Raw genomic sequence first — 17500 nt, forward strand, 5'->3', positions numbered from 1 at the left:
GCAGGGCGGGTTTATGCTAATCCTAGCTCCACAATTCAAATCTAAATGGTTGAAATGCTTTTTACACCTTTTTTAGAAATACATTTATGACCTATTTAATGTGTTTAGAAGAAAATGTCTGAACTCACTTTACACAGTCTTTAAACATAAAACACTTTAAATAAAATAGTGTATCTGTGGGACAGTTTGAAAGATTCTCGATTCATCTGAAGGAGAAACTACAGCTGTTTTAATCATTGAGGTGATTGACTGTATTGACCCGTATATTTTAATGACATCATCATTTTAAAGGTGCAGATGACCACTTCCTGTCAGTGAGCAGGCGAGCGTACCTGGGTTCGGGTAGACCGGTGTGCTTTCGAACAGCACGGTGGTGGCGCCGTTACACAGCGGCCCGTAAACGACGTATGTGTGTCCCGTTATCCAGCCGACGTCCGCCACGCAGCCGAACACGTCGCCGTCACGGTAACCAAACACGTACTGCAACGACAGGAAGAAGAATTATCTCCTTCACAATATAAAAAACTAAACATTATCGATGTTATTAATCTTTGTTTCAGTTTCTAACTAACGTGACCAAACTCTTCAAAATAAAGGAACAAACTCTTCAAAATAAAGGGACAAACTCTTCAAAATAAAAGAACCAACTCTTGGTGACATTTTTGACATTTTTCTTTATTTTGAAGAGTTTGTTCTTTCTAGAGTGTGTTCCTTTATTTTGAAGAGTTTGTTCCTTTATTTTGAAGAGTTTGTCTCTCAGTGTCTCTCAGTGTGTCTCTGGCTCAGTGTGTCTCTCAGTGTGTCTCAGTGTGTCTCTCAGTGTGTCTCTGGCTCAGTGTGTGTCTCAGTGTGTCTCAGTGTCTCTCAGTGTGTATCTGGCTCAGTGTGTCTCAGTGTCTCTCTCAGTGTGTCTCAGGCTCAGTGTGTCTCTGTGTGTCTCTCAGTGTGTCTCTGGCGTGTGTCCAGCTCTTGTTGTCTGTCCCAGATAAAGCAGCTGAACTCTAAGCTGTTTATAAATTAGCAGTGAGAATTATTCAGCAGAGATGTTTTTCTCAGACAGGAAGCAGCTGTTTCTGCCTGTCAATCACTAAAAAAGCTAATTTGTGGATTTGTGGGGCAGATTTGGCCTCAGGGCTGCGTCCTCTTCATCCTCTTCATCCTCCTCCTCTTCCTCGTCCTGGCCGCTCAGAGGACAGACGTGTTGTTGTTGGGATGTTGTGTAACTGTCCTGCTTTGTCTTCATGTCCTCATTCAACTCTAATTACAGCTTCACCAGTTAGAGACCCTTCACACTCTGCTGCTTCCTTCTACTCATCAGCTTATATCATTACTATATTTATATACACACATATATATACATAGCAGGTATCCAGCCTGCGTGTGTGTGTGTGTGTGTGTGTGTGTGTGTGTGTACCTGGTGTGTGAGTGCTGCATACAGCAGGTATCCAGCCTGCGTGTGTGTGTGTGTGTGTGTGTACCTGGTGTGTGAGTGCTGCATACAGCAGGTATCCAGCCTGTGTGTGGACGATGCCTTTAGGTTTCCCGGTGCTTCCTGATGTGTAGAGAAGAAACAGAAGATCTTCACTGTCCAGAGGCTCCGCAGGACAAACTGGAGACTGCTGAGTCATCACCTGCACACATAATACCTACCTTTAATATCTGATTATATTCATTATACTACAATACCTACCTTTAATATCTAATTATACTCATTATACTACAATACCTACCTTTAATATCTAATTATATTCATTATACTAATAATACTAATTCTACTACTGCCACAGTCTGTTCTGCTCTTCTCCTGCTAATCATCCTCCTCATCAGTTAACTGTGTAATCAGCTGGACTCTCAGCTGCAGCTCATCTGTAATCGGCCTGTATATAAACTGTTGTCCTCTCACTGTTTGCCAGATCGTCATTTTGCATTAGCTTCATGTCAGACCTTCCAGCACTTATTCACGGACTGTTTTCCTGGTTTCGACCCTACTTGCCTTGGACCTCCTCTCCTCATATCTACCCCGGTCAACACACCAGCCTTCTGTCCCTGACCTCGAGTATCGCCTGTTCCTGTCCGCCTGTTCCCGTCTGCCTGTTCCTGTCTGCCTGTGGCTGTGTGGCGTCCTCCAGCTTCGATCCTGTTAGAGTCCAGAGACTCCTGCCTTGTTGTACACCTCGACTCAGTGAGTGCTACTGGCATTATCGTACCTGCTGCCAACTCTGTCTTCAGTGATCCTGAGTCCTGCCTGTTGCTCTACACGTTCCCTCTGTACCTGTTCAGTTACTATAGTAAATCTGGAGTGGACAACTGGAGTGACGCCAATTATATAGTAAATCTGCACAATTACCTAACTTCAGTAATCTTTAAATATGAGACGGAGAACAGAAGTCGTCGAACAGCCAACTGGGATCTTTATTGCAGATATTCAATACAAACAGCAACGATAGACCAACGAACGGCAAAACAGCCCCGAGGCGCGCCCTTACAGACCATTTATACCATTGATTGCGTGTGGTGTCGTGCGTCATGGTGTGCGTGCACCAGGTCAAGTTGACCTGGCATGTTCAGGCTAATATTCAGTTCCTGGAATCCTATTCTTTAGTGGTGGTGGCCAGATTTCCCTGGAAATGTTAGACATGGTGAAAAACAACAACAAAGAGTTGATGTAATAAACATGGTAAGGCCTGTTGAGAAATCTACTAAACTAACCTTTCGCCTCTACTGGTGTTTTCCTTATTCTCACTTCTGATACACACACATCTGCTTCTACATTACCTGCTGGACTATAATAAAGACTTTTTCAAACTGCTCCCTGGTTCTGTGCTGCAGCTGGGTCCTTCCACCTCCACCCGTTACAGTACGATCTGGCCAACCATGGACCCAGCGCGTAACCTCACACCAGTGAGCTTCCTGGATAGATTAAAGGGCATCCATGAGAGACACCACCCTAAATGCCATTCATGCTCCAACTAAACAGTCTTTTGATGCCCGAGCAAAGGCACTAACTGCAATGGCATTGCAGGTCCAACAGTTGGCGGCTGTAATCAGTGTACGAACTCAGGCTACTGGTCTGCGCCATATACCTCCTGCTCCTGTCCCTGCTGGCGTGCAGCAACCCCCAGCTCTGGACTCTGCCGACGAGCAGCCTGCCTCAGACTCTGCCTTGGACTCGCCTGGTTCTAAGCCACCCACAGCGCCTGAGCTCCCCGTGGTCCAACTCCCTCATCCTCTTGGGCCCAGTGTGCGGACAAGGGGTCTTGGATGCTGACCTCCACAGGGTTCCTGGTTCAACCTCCGTCCCCGGCCACCGGAAGGATCCGGCCTATGTCTCTACCTTTGCCGATGGCCTCCAGAGGGGTCTGGCCTCAGGTTCTGCCTCCGTCGCCGGCCACTGGGGGTTCCCGCTCAGATTCCTGTCTCAACCTTTCGGCCTCCTGCCCAGTCTCCAGAGGGGTCCCGTCTTCAAAGAGGTTCCGCCATGCGCCACCTTGGCTACCAGCCTCCTGCTTGACTATGAGGGGGGACCTCCTCTCCTCGTATCTACCCTGGTCAACACACCAGCCTTCTGTCCCTGACCTCGTATCGCCTGTTCCTGTGTCTTCCGGCTTCGATCCTGTTAGAGTCCAGAGACTCCTGCCTTGTTGTACACCTCGACTCAGTGAGTGCTACTGGCATTATCGTACCTGCTGCCAACTCTGTCTTCAGTGACCCTGAGAGTCCTGCCTGTTGCTCTACACGTTCCCTCTGTACCTGTTCAGTTACCTGCTGGACTATAATAAAGACTTTTTCAAACTGCTCCCTGGGTAGGGTCCTACCACCTCCACCCGCTACAACTACTAGATGCTTGAGGTTCATACTGTGACTGAAGCTGATCTCGTCACTAATTTCCACCATGTGTAAATAACTCAGAGTTTGTGTGTGTGTGTGTGTGTGTGTGTTACCTCCTCCAGAGGGACGTCCAGAGGTCCCATCACAGCCGGGATTTCTGTCCTCTGAGAGACAAACACATGTTGGACACTTGGACAGTTCTTCACCGCTGCTTCTACGGTCGACTTCAGATCGATGAGCCGGCCGCCGCGTACGCCTTGATTACATGTGACCACTGCTTTACACTGAGCTACACACACACACACACACACACACGCACACGCACACACACACAAACTGTTCAGTCATATTTATGATGTAAAATCTGAACTAGAGGATAAAAACACACAACTAAAATCAAACTGATGATTTTATAGTTTTATTTGTTTCACTGTTGGACGGTTCCTTTAAAGCAGATTGTCTTTGTGTATAACTGTGTGTCTGCTGTCTGAATCAACCTTTGAACTCTTTACTGCTGTAAACCTTTACATACCCAGCTTAGTTATTACTGTAATACTGCATACTACATCACTATAATACTGCAGTACTTTTACTGTAATACTGCATACTACATCACTATAATACTGCAGTACTTTTACTGTAATACTGCATACTACATCACTATAATACTGCAGTACTTTTACTGTAATACTGCATACTACATCACTATAATACTGCAGTACTTTTACTGTAATACTGCATACTACATCACTATAATACTGCAGTACTTTTACTGTAATACTGCATACTACATCACTATAATACTGCAGTACTTTTACTGTAATACTGCATACTACATCACTATAATACTGCAGTACTTTTACTGTAATACTGCATACTACATCACTATAATACTGCAGTACTTTTACTGTAATACTGCATACTACATCACTATAATACTGCATTATATATTATATTCAGATGAATGAAGTCTGACTTCACACTGTTAATTATTTCTGCAGTTCTTTACCTCAAACTGCTCATTACCCATCATGCTCTGCTGCTGTGCTGCTCAGTCAGCTGTGTAAATGTCATGTTGTGGTTTTATGAAGCAGAGACTGTTTCCACAACACAAAGCAGCAGGTCAGACCTGCACTGATTCCACTCAGAGCTGCAGACACTTTACAGTCAGAGTCACAGTTACTGATCTCTATCTGCAGTCTGAGCAGCAGACACACAGCTCATCATAAGATTCATTAACTCATATTCTCCACATCTGCAGCTCTATATTAATATTCTGAGTCTCTACTGGAATATCTTTACATGATTTCCAGTTAAGAACTCTTATTAATCCTCTGCTGGTCCTTCATGCAGCCACTTTGAGCTCCTTTCTCTTTAAGGCTCTCAGGTTGAAGCGGTCCGGACTCTGCTCACCGTCCTGGATCCGTCCTGCCAGAGCGTCGGAGCTGAAGCCAGCAAACACCACCGTGTGCACCGCACCGATACGTGCACACGCCAACATGGCCGCCACCGCCAGCGGCGACACGGGCATGTAGATGGCCACCGTGTCACCTTTCTGGATCCCATGGCTCTTCAGGGTGTTGGCTAAGCGGCAGGTGGTCTCCAGCAGTTCCCTGTGGGACAGACACCAGCAAGACCCCAGCTTTACTACTATTATTATCATTTGTTATCATTATTATTTTATTATTATTATTATTATTATCATTTTTATTATCATTATCGTCTCTGCAGGACATTCACATCAGTTCCATCATTTACGACCAAAACTGAACTAATAACTAGTCAGTACCTTTTTTTCACACATGAATTCACAACTTAAAGAAGTTTACTGTATGAACATAACAACACCTTTCTAATAAAACCTGACCTGAAATAAATCATATGACTATAACAGGTCACATGATCAGTTAAGTTTAAAGTCCACCAGCAGAGTCAGGAGAGATTAACGCTGCTGCTGTCTGAGTCTTATCAGCACTACAAACTCACTGCTCAGTAATAAGAATGTGACTCACATCTGTGCTGCTTCTCACTAAATGACCTACACAAGTCTGTCTGTATGTTTGTCCTGTTCTTATCTTTAGAATCATTCATTAGATCTTCTTCATGGCTGGCAGGTCAACTGTTGGGAAACCGAAGACGAGCAGTTCTTAAGAAGTCTATAAAATATCTGATAAAGAACTACAGAACTGGATCCTGCTGCTTCTTCTGGATTCAATGAGCAGAAATATAAACACTGTGGTCAGAGATGGGATTACATCTGTAGTGAAAAGGGTTAGAGCAGAGGTGTCAAACATACGGTCCATGGCCCAGATCTGGCCCACCAGAGGATCCAGATCCGGCCCACCAGAGGAACCAGATCTGGCCCACCAGAGGAGCCAGATCCGGCCCACCAGAGGATCCAGATCCGGCCCACCACAGGATCCAGATCCGGCCCACCAGAGGAACCAGATCCATCCAAGTATGAACATTGCAGAATACGACATTGAACTCTTCAATAAAACACACTACTGTTGCTTATTTCTGCTCGTCACTCACAGTCAAGTCTTCTGATCTTCCTGTTGAGTCACACTAGAGATAACTGACTCGTAACCATGGTAACCCCGGTAACCCCAAACTGACAGCGCCGTCTGTGAAGACTTTGTACTTCTGGGACGATTTATCGAATCTTTCTTAAGGCAACTGAGGCCGTTCATATAGATGGTTTATTAGAGTAAAGATGTGTTATTTACAGGTTAGTATGTATTATGGACTTTAATGTCCAGGATTTCAGCTCAACTCTAAACTGTCTCCAGATATTCTGTGTGAGGCGTTCATGGAGCGTCGGTGAATTGTAACGTCTACCAATGGCCTGCATGTGAGGCATTCAGGGAACATTTTGCTTTTCTTTCCTATCCAGGAGAGAAATCTGCTGTTAAATGAAGAAGGAACACCTCTAACTCTAACTCCAAACCTCAGCAGTGAATCAGAAAGGACAACGCTTTGATCCTGCTCAGCTGTTTGTCAGGTTCACATCTTACATCTGATATTTAAATTAAGATAATGCACATGTTGTGATGGTTTCTCAGCAGTAGAGGGCAGCATGAACCGGTCGTTTATCTTTAATGAGAATTACATGAGTTCTCACTGGAACTAAACCCTGGCAGCACATCACCCCCCCCCCCCCCACACACACACACACACACACACACACTCAAACAGCTGCACTGGCTTCCTGTTAAGTTCTGCATCACTTTTAAACTTCTTCTCCTCACCTATAAATCTCTTCATAGCGTTGCTCCCCAGTACTTAACGGACCTTCTCCATGTCTACCACCCTTCATGGTCAGACGGGCTGACACCCCCCCCCCCAGAAGGCAAACCTTTGGGAGCAGGGCCTTCAGTGTGGTAGCTCCTCCACTGTGGAACTCGCTCCCTCCTAACATTCGCCTAGCACCAACTCTAGACTCTTTTAAATCTCTGTTGTTCCTGCAGGCTTTAGCTAAATGTGTTTCTTGTTATTGTGAAGCAACCTTGGGTTTCATGAAAGGCGCTCTACTAAATAAAGTTATTATTATTACATAAAGTCACATCTGAAGAGGGATTTGGGTTCAGTTAAGAGAGAAAATATTCACACGCTCTGTTAGTGAACATGAACAGCTCGGGTCTCAACTCTTGAGTGTTTCCATAACAACGAAGTCAACATCCATTTTGACTCCTTCCTTCCTTCCTTCCTCCTTTCCTTCCTTCTTTCCTCCCTTCCTTCCTCCCTCCTTTCCTTCGTTTCTTCCTTCCTTCCTCCCTGCTTCCCTCCCTCCCCCCACCTTCCTCCCTTCCTTCTTTCCTCTGTCCTTCTTTTCTCCCTTCCTCTTTTCCTTTCTCCCTCTCTCCCTCTCTCCCTCCTACCTTCCTTCCTTCCTTCCTTTCCTTCGTTCGTTCCTTCCTTCCTTCCTTTCCATCCTTTTTTCCTCCCTTCCTTCCTTCGTTTCTTTCTTCCTTCCTTCCTTCCTTCCTCCCTCCCTCCCTCCCTCCCTTTCTTCCTTCCTTCCTCCCTCCCTTCCTTCCTTGCCTCGAGGACAACAGGAGTGTTAAGGACTTGTTATCAGAGTTGTTTCTGACCTATTTCTAGATGTGACGTTCTCTGCTCTGGCAGAGATAATGCTGCCGTGTGTTGATAAGATAAACGTTGGTGTCGTCGGCGTACAGGGAGGACGCAGCCAGCCTACCTGTAGGTGACTTTCACCTCAGTGCCAGGTTCATCTCGCTCCCAGATCAGAGCCACACGGTCCGGATGTTTCTCTACATGGACGTCCAGACAGTTTACTGAGAGAGAGAGAGAGAGAGAGAGAGACAGAGAGAGACACAGAGAGAGAGAGAGAGAGAGAGAGAGAGACACAGAGAGAGAGAGAGAGAGACACAGAGAGAGAGAGAGAGAGACACAGAGAGAGAGAGAGAGAGACACAGAGAGACAGAGACAGAGAGAGAGAGAGAGACAAGAGACAGAGAGAGAGAGGCAGAGAGAGAGAGAGACACAGAGAGAGAGAGAGAGAGACACAGAGAGACAGAGACAGAGAAAGAGAGAGAGAGAGAGACAGAGAGACAGAGACAGAGAGAGAGAGAGGCAGAGAGAGAGAGAGACAAGAGACAGACAGAGAGAGAGAGAGAGAGAGACACAGAGAGAGAGAGAGAGAGAGAGAGAGAGACACAGAGAGAGAGAGAGAGAGAGAGAGAGACACAGAGAGAGAGACAGAGAGAGAGAGAGAGAGAGAGAGAGAGAGACAAGAGACACACACACAGAGAGAGAGAGAGAGAGAGAGAGAGAGAGAGAGAGAGAGAGAGAGACAAGAGACAGACAGAGACAGAGAGAGACAGAGAGAGAGAGAGAGAGAATGAATTATAATAACATCTACTTACAGATTCATTATATATTATAAAATCTCTGACCCTTCAAAGACTTGACTGTTAAATATGTGTAATCTGAGATAATCCTGATGACATCACTATCACATGATCACAGTTAATTAATGTGTTTAAATGTTTAATAAATTAAATTAGAGTTCAGTCTCAATCTGCTCTTTATGAAAAATGCATAAAGATAAATTTTGTTGTGATTTGTTGCGTATAGAAATAAAATATATAGATTAAAACAAGAAGTTCTATCAGATGAAGGTTGTTGAGTTGACAGTTAATAGTTTTATAAATGATGATTTCTCTCAGAGTCAGAAGATATTCAGTTTACTGTCACATATGAACATGAAGAGGATTAAATTATCACATTTAAAAAAATTACCAAAAAAATATTATTTATTATAAAAAAAGTTGTTTTATTTTTCAATTTCTCTTATTTTCACAAAAGTCCTTCTGTTGCAAATGTGCATTAACACTGTGATACTTAGCCTGTATATTATATCTGTCCTTATATTATATATTATTATATTATTATTATAAATAAACCATAATAATAATAACTATCAGATGTCTTTGTCAACGCTCATTTTTATCTAGTTCAGGGATGTCAAACATGCGGCCCGTGGGCCAGATCCGGCCTGCCGAGGGGTCTGACCCGGCCCACTTTCCTTATTCCTCCCTTCCTTCCTTTCTGTCTTCTTTTTCTTCCTTCTTTCCTTCCTTCCATCTCCCTTCCTTCTTTCCTTCATTCATTCCGTCTTTCATTCCTGTCTACTCTTCCTTCTCCTCCTTCTTTTCCTTCCTTTCTTCCTTCTATCTGTCCTTCCTTCCTTCCTTCCTTCCTGCCTTCCATTTTTTTAATGATGCGGCCCACGTGAGATTAAATTATGTGGCCCTTGAATGAAGATGAGTTTGACTCCTCTGATCTAGTTTAATGTATTCTTTTTGTCTTTTCTCATCGTCTTGTGTTTGTCATCACATCGTCTGAACTTCCTGTTTTTACTGCATAATAACAATAAACTCCTTAAATGTTGAATCTTTATGAATCACACTGATTATTAATCATCTGGTTTATGAAACGTTGATCACTGTTTCCACTGAAGACGAGTCTCTGAGCCTGAGACCAGGCCGATGACGTCATCGTGTCAAAGTGACACATGGTCTGATTGAACGTTGGGATTTAAAGCCGTAGATCCTGTTAGAGTCACGCAGCCGCTTCACTAAAGTCATTTATGTAACAAGAAGAAGATCTGATAGGACACAAATCATCCAGCGGCCGTTATTAGAATATTATTGGATTATTATCAGAGACAGAAAAACAACAGAGGAGGATGAAGAGAGAGAATGAGGTCACATACACCCTGAACACCCTGAACACACCTCCATCAGCCCGTCTGACAGGAAGGAGTTAATAACCTGAACCTCCATCAGCCCGTCTGACAGGAAGGAGTTAATAACCTGAACCTCCATCAGCCCGTCTGACAGGAAGGAGTTAATAACCTGAACCTCCATCAGCCCGTCTGACAGGAAGGAGTTAATAACCTGAACACACCTCCATCAGCCCGTCTGACAGGAAGGAGTTAATAACCTGAACCTCCATCAGCCCGTCTGACAGGAAGGAGTTAATAACCTGAACCTCCATCAGCCCGTCTGACAGGAAGGAGTTAATAACCTGAACACACCTCCATCAGCCCGTCTGACAGGAAGGAGTTAATAACCTGAACCTCCATCAGCCTGTCTGACAGGAAGGAGTTAATAACCTGAACCTCCATCAGCCCGTCTGACAGGAAGGAGTTAATAACCTGAATCTCCATCAGCCCGTCTGACAGGAAGGAGTTAATAACCTGAACCTCCATCAGCCCGTCTGACAGGAAGGAGTTAATAACCTGAACCTCCATCAGCCCGTCTGACAGGAAGGAGTTAATAACCTGAACCTCCATCAGCCCGTCTGACAGGAAGGAGTTAATAACCTGAACCTCCATCAGCCCGTCTGACAGGAAGGAGTTAATAACCTGAACCTCCATCAGCCCGTCTGACAGGAAGGAGTTAATAACCTGAACCTCCATCAGCCTGTCTGACAGGAAGGAGTTAATAACCTGAACCTCCATCAGCCTGAGTCAGATACTTCATTTACTCCACATTTAATGTTCAGTATTTACTAGGGCTGTCAAGCGATTAATTATTTTAAATCGAGATTAATCGCAGTTTCCATAGTTAATCACGATTAATGGTGTTTTGAATTGCATGTTTAAAATCCTCTTATTTTACATTTGAAGGCAGTTTTAAGCCCATAATGTAAAGCATTTCTTACCAGAGTGTCTTAACTGGGAATCAATCACGGCTCTGCTGCGACTCCCACACTCCAAAATGGTCCTTTGGTGGAGCTGAGGCTGGCTTGGCTGCACCTGGGTGTTTAGCGTGGAGGTGCTAACTCAAACTCCACGTACTCCGGTGGTAGTTAAACTCCGTTTGACACACGTTGCATTTTACTTTTGACTTGTCAACTGAAGCGTCTGGAAGTGTTTTAAAGTTAAACAAGCCGTTCAAAAGTCCAGTAGCTCTCTTACTTTCCATCAGCGCGGTAGGTTTACTGCAGGAGGCCACTTCAAAGCATAGCGCTACAGCTAGAGGAGCCGTCTACGGGGGAGTAGAAGGGACAAAAAGGCTTGCAACATTAAAATGAGATTTAAAAAAATTAACGTGTTATGGATTACATTAATCTAATCGCGATTAACGCTGACAGCCCTAATATTTGTATTTAGATTCTTTTGGTTTCATCCCTGAATGTTTTAATGGTTTGTATATTTATTCATATATAAATATAAATATAGTAGACAGCATCAGCAATATGAAAAATGTGTATAAATCATACAATATAAATGATTTGCTTTTATTTAATGGTAATATAACAGAAATAGATTTTGCTATTTTGCTCTGTAGAGTTAATGCTCTAATTATTATTATACTGAACAGTAGTAAATTATCTCCATGTGTACTGAGAGTTTAGCTTCAACTGACTGATGTTGAATTGTAGAGTTTTTGTCATTTAAATGATATAAAAGCAACAAAAGTACTAAATGTAAATCTTGGATTAATATATTAATGATATTGAAGCGTAACCTCCATGCTGTCTTGCTGCATCAGTCTGAATTTATCTGCTGCTGTTTTAACCTGATGCTGCTTTTATAACTAGTTTAACTGATTTATTGATTCATCATCTCACCAACATTTATTATCACTGACTCCTAGAATAGTAGAAACTCAGCTGCTGGGGTCACCAGAGGTCACCTTCATGACTTTTACACTAACATGTTCTTATTTGTCACTTCTTCTTTTTTTATTGATTTTTAAACTCTGCAAACATAATAAATGTGATCCAGTGAAGTTTTAAAGCTGCTGTAGAAGTTTTATTACAGCTATGAAAGTTAAATGAGCTGGTGCACGTTGAAGCGCGCGCTGCTCCATGTGATCATTTATTCTCTTTATGTTAAATATCAGCTGTTTTACTTCCATATCTCTGTCACCACATGATGACTCTTACTGATCAACTCTCACCGGACACGTTGAGCTTCCCTCCCAGAAACCAGCTGATCCTCCCGCTGCGGAGCTCACAGTCCCGGACCCGGTGGAACGGTTTCACCCACCGGAGCCTGTCAGTGGCGGCGGAGCCCCAGAACCGATCCGGGTCCGTGACCGACAGCCGGTACAGCTCCCGGTACGACAGCTGGGACAGCTGCGAGCTCCACGTGCCCGGTGGTGTTGGTGAGGTTGGTGAGGAGGAAGAGGAGGAGAGGCACCGGTGGAGTACCGGTCCGGTCCGGCAGCGGCTCAGGAGGAAGAGTCCCGGTCTGCTGCTGAAGCTCACAGCCATGTTGATCCTCTGAGAGCAGGAGAGAGACTGACACACCTCACTCACACACCTCACTCACACACCTCACACACACACACATACACACACCTCTCAGGTGCCCTCAGGTGTCTGTGTGTATGGAAGCACATTAGTGCCAAAATACTACAGCTGGCAAACACGTGGGGCCTGATTTGACGTCACCATTCACACCTGCTGAATGAATGAATGAATTAATTAATTGATTGATGAATGAAACAGGTCCACATACAAACAAAAAGATAAAATAAAATAAAGTCAATAGAAGGACAGACAGTATAAATATATTCAGGGTTAAAACAGATCCAGTGTTCCTGAAACAAGAGGAGGATTTACTCTCACTGTGTGAAGCACTGATGATACATTTCATCTCAGGACACCTAAAAATGAACAAACCACTATTGTATTTTATGACTTTAATTATTTTGGGAGCCTGTCTGTTAGAGATGAGATAAAAGGGTTCATTAACTATCTTAGAATCACAACAAAAGTCATCTCAAGGCTCTTCACACATAGAGCACGTCTAAACCGAACTCTTTAATGATGATATGCAGACATGCAGTAGTGGCTCGCAGCAGAGACCCTGGTACTCCAAACTCCCATAACTCCTCCCACAAGGTCCGCCGAGGGACACGGCCCTAAGCCTGACATGTAGACTGGATGTGTGAACTCCCATGACCCCTCCAGGATCCTGCAGGGTGAAGAGCTGGTCCACTGTTCCACGGCCAGAATCCACATCGCTCCTCCTGAATCAGATTCAACATTCAGCCGGAGCCTTTCAGCAGCAGCTTCTCCTGGAGGCTGAGTAGTGTGATCCTGATAGTTAGCACACACCCTCCGGTCCCCTGTTTTAAAAATGGGGACCACCAATCCGGTCTGCCAGTCCATGGGTCACTGTCCCTGACCTCCAGGTCTGCCCCACAATGTTCAGAGCCTTCAGCATCTCTGGGTGAAAGCTCTCTCAGCTAGGGACTCTCCGGGAGAGGGTCCTGTAGCCCTGCGATGCTGCTTCATCTGAGGTTCTTTGAATCCTTCTTAGCCCCTCACCTGGGATCAGTTTGGGAGACCAGGGACTAATGCCCCCAACAACACCGCTCCCAGGGTCACTGGGACGCAAAAACACCTCCACCAGGATAAAGTGACTTTATTTCTTGTTGTAATTTACGTTATCCAGTGAAATGTGTCATATAGCAGAGGTCTGACCACTAGTGTATGTCACATTCTCATTAAGAGCTGAGCCTCCTAAATGTCTGATCCTAGAATCAGTCCTGATGTGTAGGCTGGGCTAGAAACATCATGACTTCATTTTTGGATTTATTGAACCGAGTCATGAATCTGTACGTTAACCTCCTCACAGCATGAGAGGAGACACACTGTTAGAAACAAACATGTGACCAGCACTCGTCCATCTTTAAAACTTAAACATTATTGTGAATGAAACCTGAAGCTTCTTCATTTTGTCTTTGCTGTAATTAAACCAGAGATATACTGTATACATACAGCCCATCTATGTATATATGTATATAATTTATATTTAAGCATTAATCTGTCTGCTCCTCTCTTTATGTTTTAAATATGTTGAACACATTTCTTCATAATCTTCTCAAGTTTCATAAAACCATAAATTACCTTTGATACAAACATCTGTTCATATGTATTATCTGTTTATTTCTGTCAGTAAAGATGATTCTGATTCACCAGCTGACAAAATATTTTATCATTATAAGAATGAAAAGAATCAGCTGGATGTTCAGCCTGAAACAAACAAAGAAATACAAACTCCAGCAGAGTTTGTATTTATTTATTTATAATGTTTATTTTAAAAAGTCTAATTCAAACACATTAATGTAAAGGTCTTTGTACATTCTATGTTTAAAAAGTGTCAAAGTGTCACTTTAAAATCATTATTTACTGTTTTATGAATTAAAATATGAAGCTGGTTTCATTTTTATCACAGATTTAAACTTCACACATCAAAAATAAGAAGATTAGTTTGTTGACAATCAGATAAAACCTGAATATTATAAATATTATAAATAAAATCAGAACATCAGAGTCCTGCTCCGCTGGCTGCTGCCCCCTGCAGGCCAACACAGCAGCTGCAGCAGGTTTATTAATCTAAATAAATATATATATATATATATATATATAAATCACTGTTTTTCATGCTGCTTGAAGCAGATTAGTAGTTTGTTGATTGTTTGTCAGACTGGTGACATTAATAATCACGTTAATACCTGCAGATCAGATCACAGATCATCTAGTTACACTTTAAATGATCACAAAAACTCATTTCTAGTCTAATACAAAAACAATATTTAAATCATAGAAGGGCTGAGAGTGGACAAATATATTTCATCTTTATCAGTTTGGTGAAATACAAAGATATTTATATTCATAAGTTATAAGATAAGATATTCCATTATTAGTCCCAAAATGGATAAATGTGCATTATTACTGCAGCAAGTGAAAATAATAACAATAAATAATAAGTTTGAAAAACAATAAGAACAATAATAGTAAAACATTTTATTCCTTTTTATATCTAATTTAAAGCGTCTTGGTGACAGTGAGAGAAACGTGTTGATCAGTCTCAGAGCCAGGCTAGCAGTTTCCCTCTGTTTCCAGTCTTTATGCTAAGCTAGGCTAATTCAAGCCTGACTCCATTTGTCCAAACTGTCACACATCATCTCACAGACTCTGGATGTGATTGGATGATGATGATGATGATGATGATGATGATGGTGATGGTGATGATGATGATGATGTTTTTCCTTCAGTTCTGATCTGCTTCTTCTTCTCTCACATGAATATCTATAACTGCTGTTTTCATACTTTAATCTGATTGGAGGATAATTCCCATTTAGGATGATAATGATGTCTCCTCTCTGTAATCCAGCCGCCGGCGTCTTTAAGCTCACATTGTTTTTCATCCTGTTTTGCAGCCCAGAGGTCAGATTAAAGGATGCATCCGTCATAAATCCACCTTTGTGTTTGTACAAGTGAATTAATCAGCTGCATGACTTCTAATGATCCAAACAACCAAAACATCACATCGATCTATTAAAGGAGCAATACGCTGATTTTATAGTGTTTTTTTCTACTCAGATATGAACCAGCTGCTGAATCACTTCAATATAATGTTAACCATGAGGAGATGAACAGCAGCAAGGGTCTCATTTATTACTGCTGCATACCCACAAAACCAGGCTGAAAGAAAGAGACAAATAACGGTTGGAAGATGATTCAAAAATATGAAAATATATGAACAGTAAAGAGGTCCCTCCTTTTCATACTGACTATTAAAAGAGGTTTTCAAAATAACTAATAAGTGTTGGTAAGATGATGAATTCATAAATCAGTTAAACTAGTTTTAAAAGCAGCATCAGGTTAAAACAGCAGCAGATAAATTCAGACTGATGCAGCAAGACATCATGGAGGTTACGCCTCAATATCATTAATATATTAATACAAGATTTACTTTTAGTATTTTTGTTGCTTTTATATCATTTAAATGACATTTGCACCATTTTTTACCAAAAGTCAGACTGAATGCTCCTGAAAATGTCAAATGGTGTAACCACAAAATATTGGATCACCTACTGTGTATTTAAGTGGACTTATACTAATAATGACATAAAATGAATATAAATGTTTTTGGAGTATTTCTACATTTAAATTTTAAAGCAATTAGTCAATATAGAGGAGGACTGGACTAAATAATTTGTGACAAATTATGTAAAATTAGTTAAAACCAAAGTGTTGCTTTGCTAAAATAGGATTATATTTATTCCAGATTTTAGTTCTAATCTATTTTCCTCCATCAGATTTTAATGAATAATTAACTGGTTACACCAATGGACACTGTGTTACATCACTTCATTGAGCCAAATTCAGACCTGATGATGAAAATACAAACCTCGACAGAAACTCTGAGCCGGGTGTACGAACATTTTAAAGACGGGAGAAATCAGTGATGAGTTTCGTCCTCCTGCTTCTAACTGACTGACAGCTGACCCAAACCTACTGCAGCTAATACACTGACTGTTATAATACATCATACAACCACACGTCAGGAAATGTGAACTACACCTTTAAAGAATGAAGAAAACTCAGAATATCTAAAGAAAACACAAGTTAATGGGTCCATTAAACACTAAACTTTAAAGGAATGAATAATAAATGATAAGAATAATGGAGATTTAGTATAAAGCATGATATAAACTGGTCCAGTGGTTCCAAAACAAAGAACTCAGATTCAATCAGATATGAGTCATTTAAACACAAAGACAGAAAAATAACTACAATAAAAATAGATGTTAAACATGAAGCTGAAGCTCCACACAGGATAAAAACTCATGTACAGCTCATGTAGAACTAATCTGTAAAGTGCTGACTTCAGCTAAATCCAGAGATAACTGTTCAGTTTGGAGTCAGTTAAGAGACTTAAGTGAAGACGACACAATCCAGATCAGACTCCAGATGGATCATCAGGATCCAGCTGATCCTCTCTCAACACTCCTGGATGTTCACTCTCACTCTGAGAGATCACCTCCATCTGATGAGAGAAGAAGAAAGAACAGAGGAGATAAATGAGTGTTTAGTGAGACTCACTTGATCAGCTGTCAGTCAGTGATGCAGCACATCCAGTATAAAGAGCAGCAGGGACTTCAGTCCTGTTCAGACCAGAAGTGGAACAGCTGTGCAGCGTAGCTTGCTTCCTTTCAGCTCTCATGTTAACGTGTTGGAGTGAACACACTGAGCTCCAAGCTCACACACCTGCACACACTTTTACTATCAAGTGTGTTTCCTCTGCTGATTTCACTCAAGTACATAGAGGAAATAAAGTGCTGAGAGTCATGAACACATCATTACTGCAGAAACAGAGACATTCACTCATCAG

The 17500-nt window shown here is 42.3% G+C and overlaps 1 protein-coding gene across 1 annotated transcript in view; it reads right to left on the bottom strand.

Moving 5' to 3' along the window:
* Positions 1-13485, bottom strand: part of acss1 (acyl-CoA synthetase short chain family member 1) — a 26604-nt gene extending 13119 nt beyond the window's left edge. The window contains exons 1-7 of the mRNA XM_053333512.1: positions 13213-13485; positions 12267-12591; positions 8030-8126; positions 5242-5441; positions 3942-4117; positions 1479-1631; positions 333-480 (exon numbers count right to left, since the gene is read on the bottom strand). Coding sequence (XP_053189487.1) covers positions 333-480; positions 1479-1631; positions 3942-4117; positions 5242-5441; positions 8030-8126; positions 12267-12591; positions 13213-13485 — 1372 coding nt within the window. The remainder of the gene's footprint in view (positions 1-332; positions 481-1478; positions 1632-3941; positions 4118-5241; positions 5442-8029; positions 8127-12266; positions 12592-13212) is intronic.
* Between the last annotated feature and the right edge of the window lie 4015 nt (positions 13486-17500).

Source organism: Scomber japonicus, chromosome 14, assembly GCF_027409825.1.
Source record: "Scomber japonicus isolate fScoJap1 chromosome 14, fScoJap1.pri, whole genome shotgun sequence".
In the NCBI taxonomy this organism is placed as follows: domain Eukaryota; kingdom Metazoa; phylum Chordata; class Actinopteri; order Scombriformes; family Scombridae; genus Scomber; species Scomber japonicus.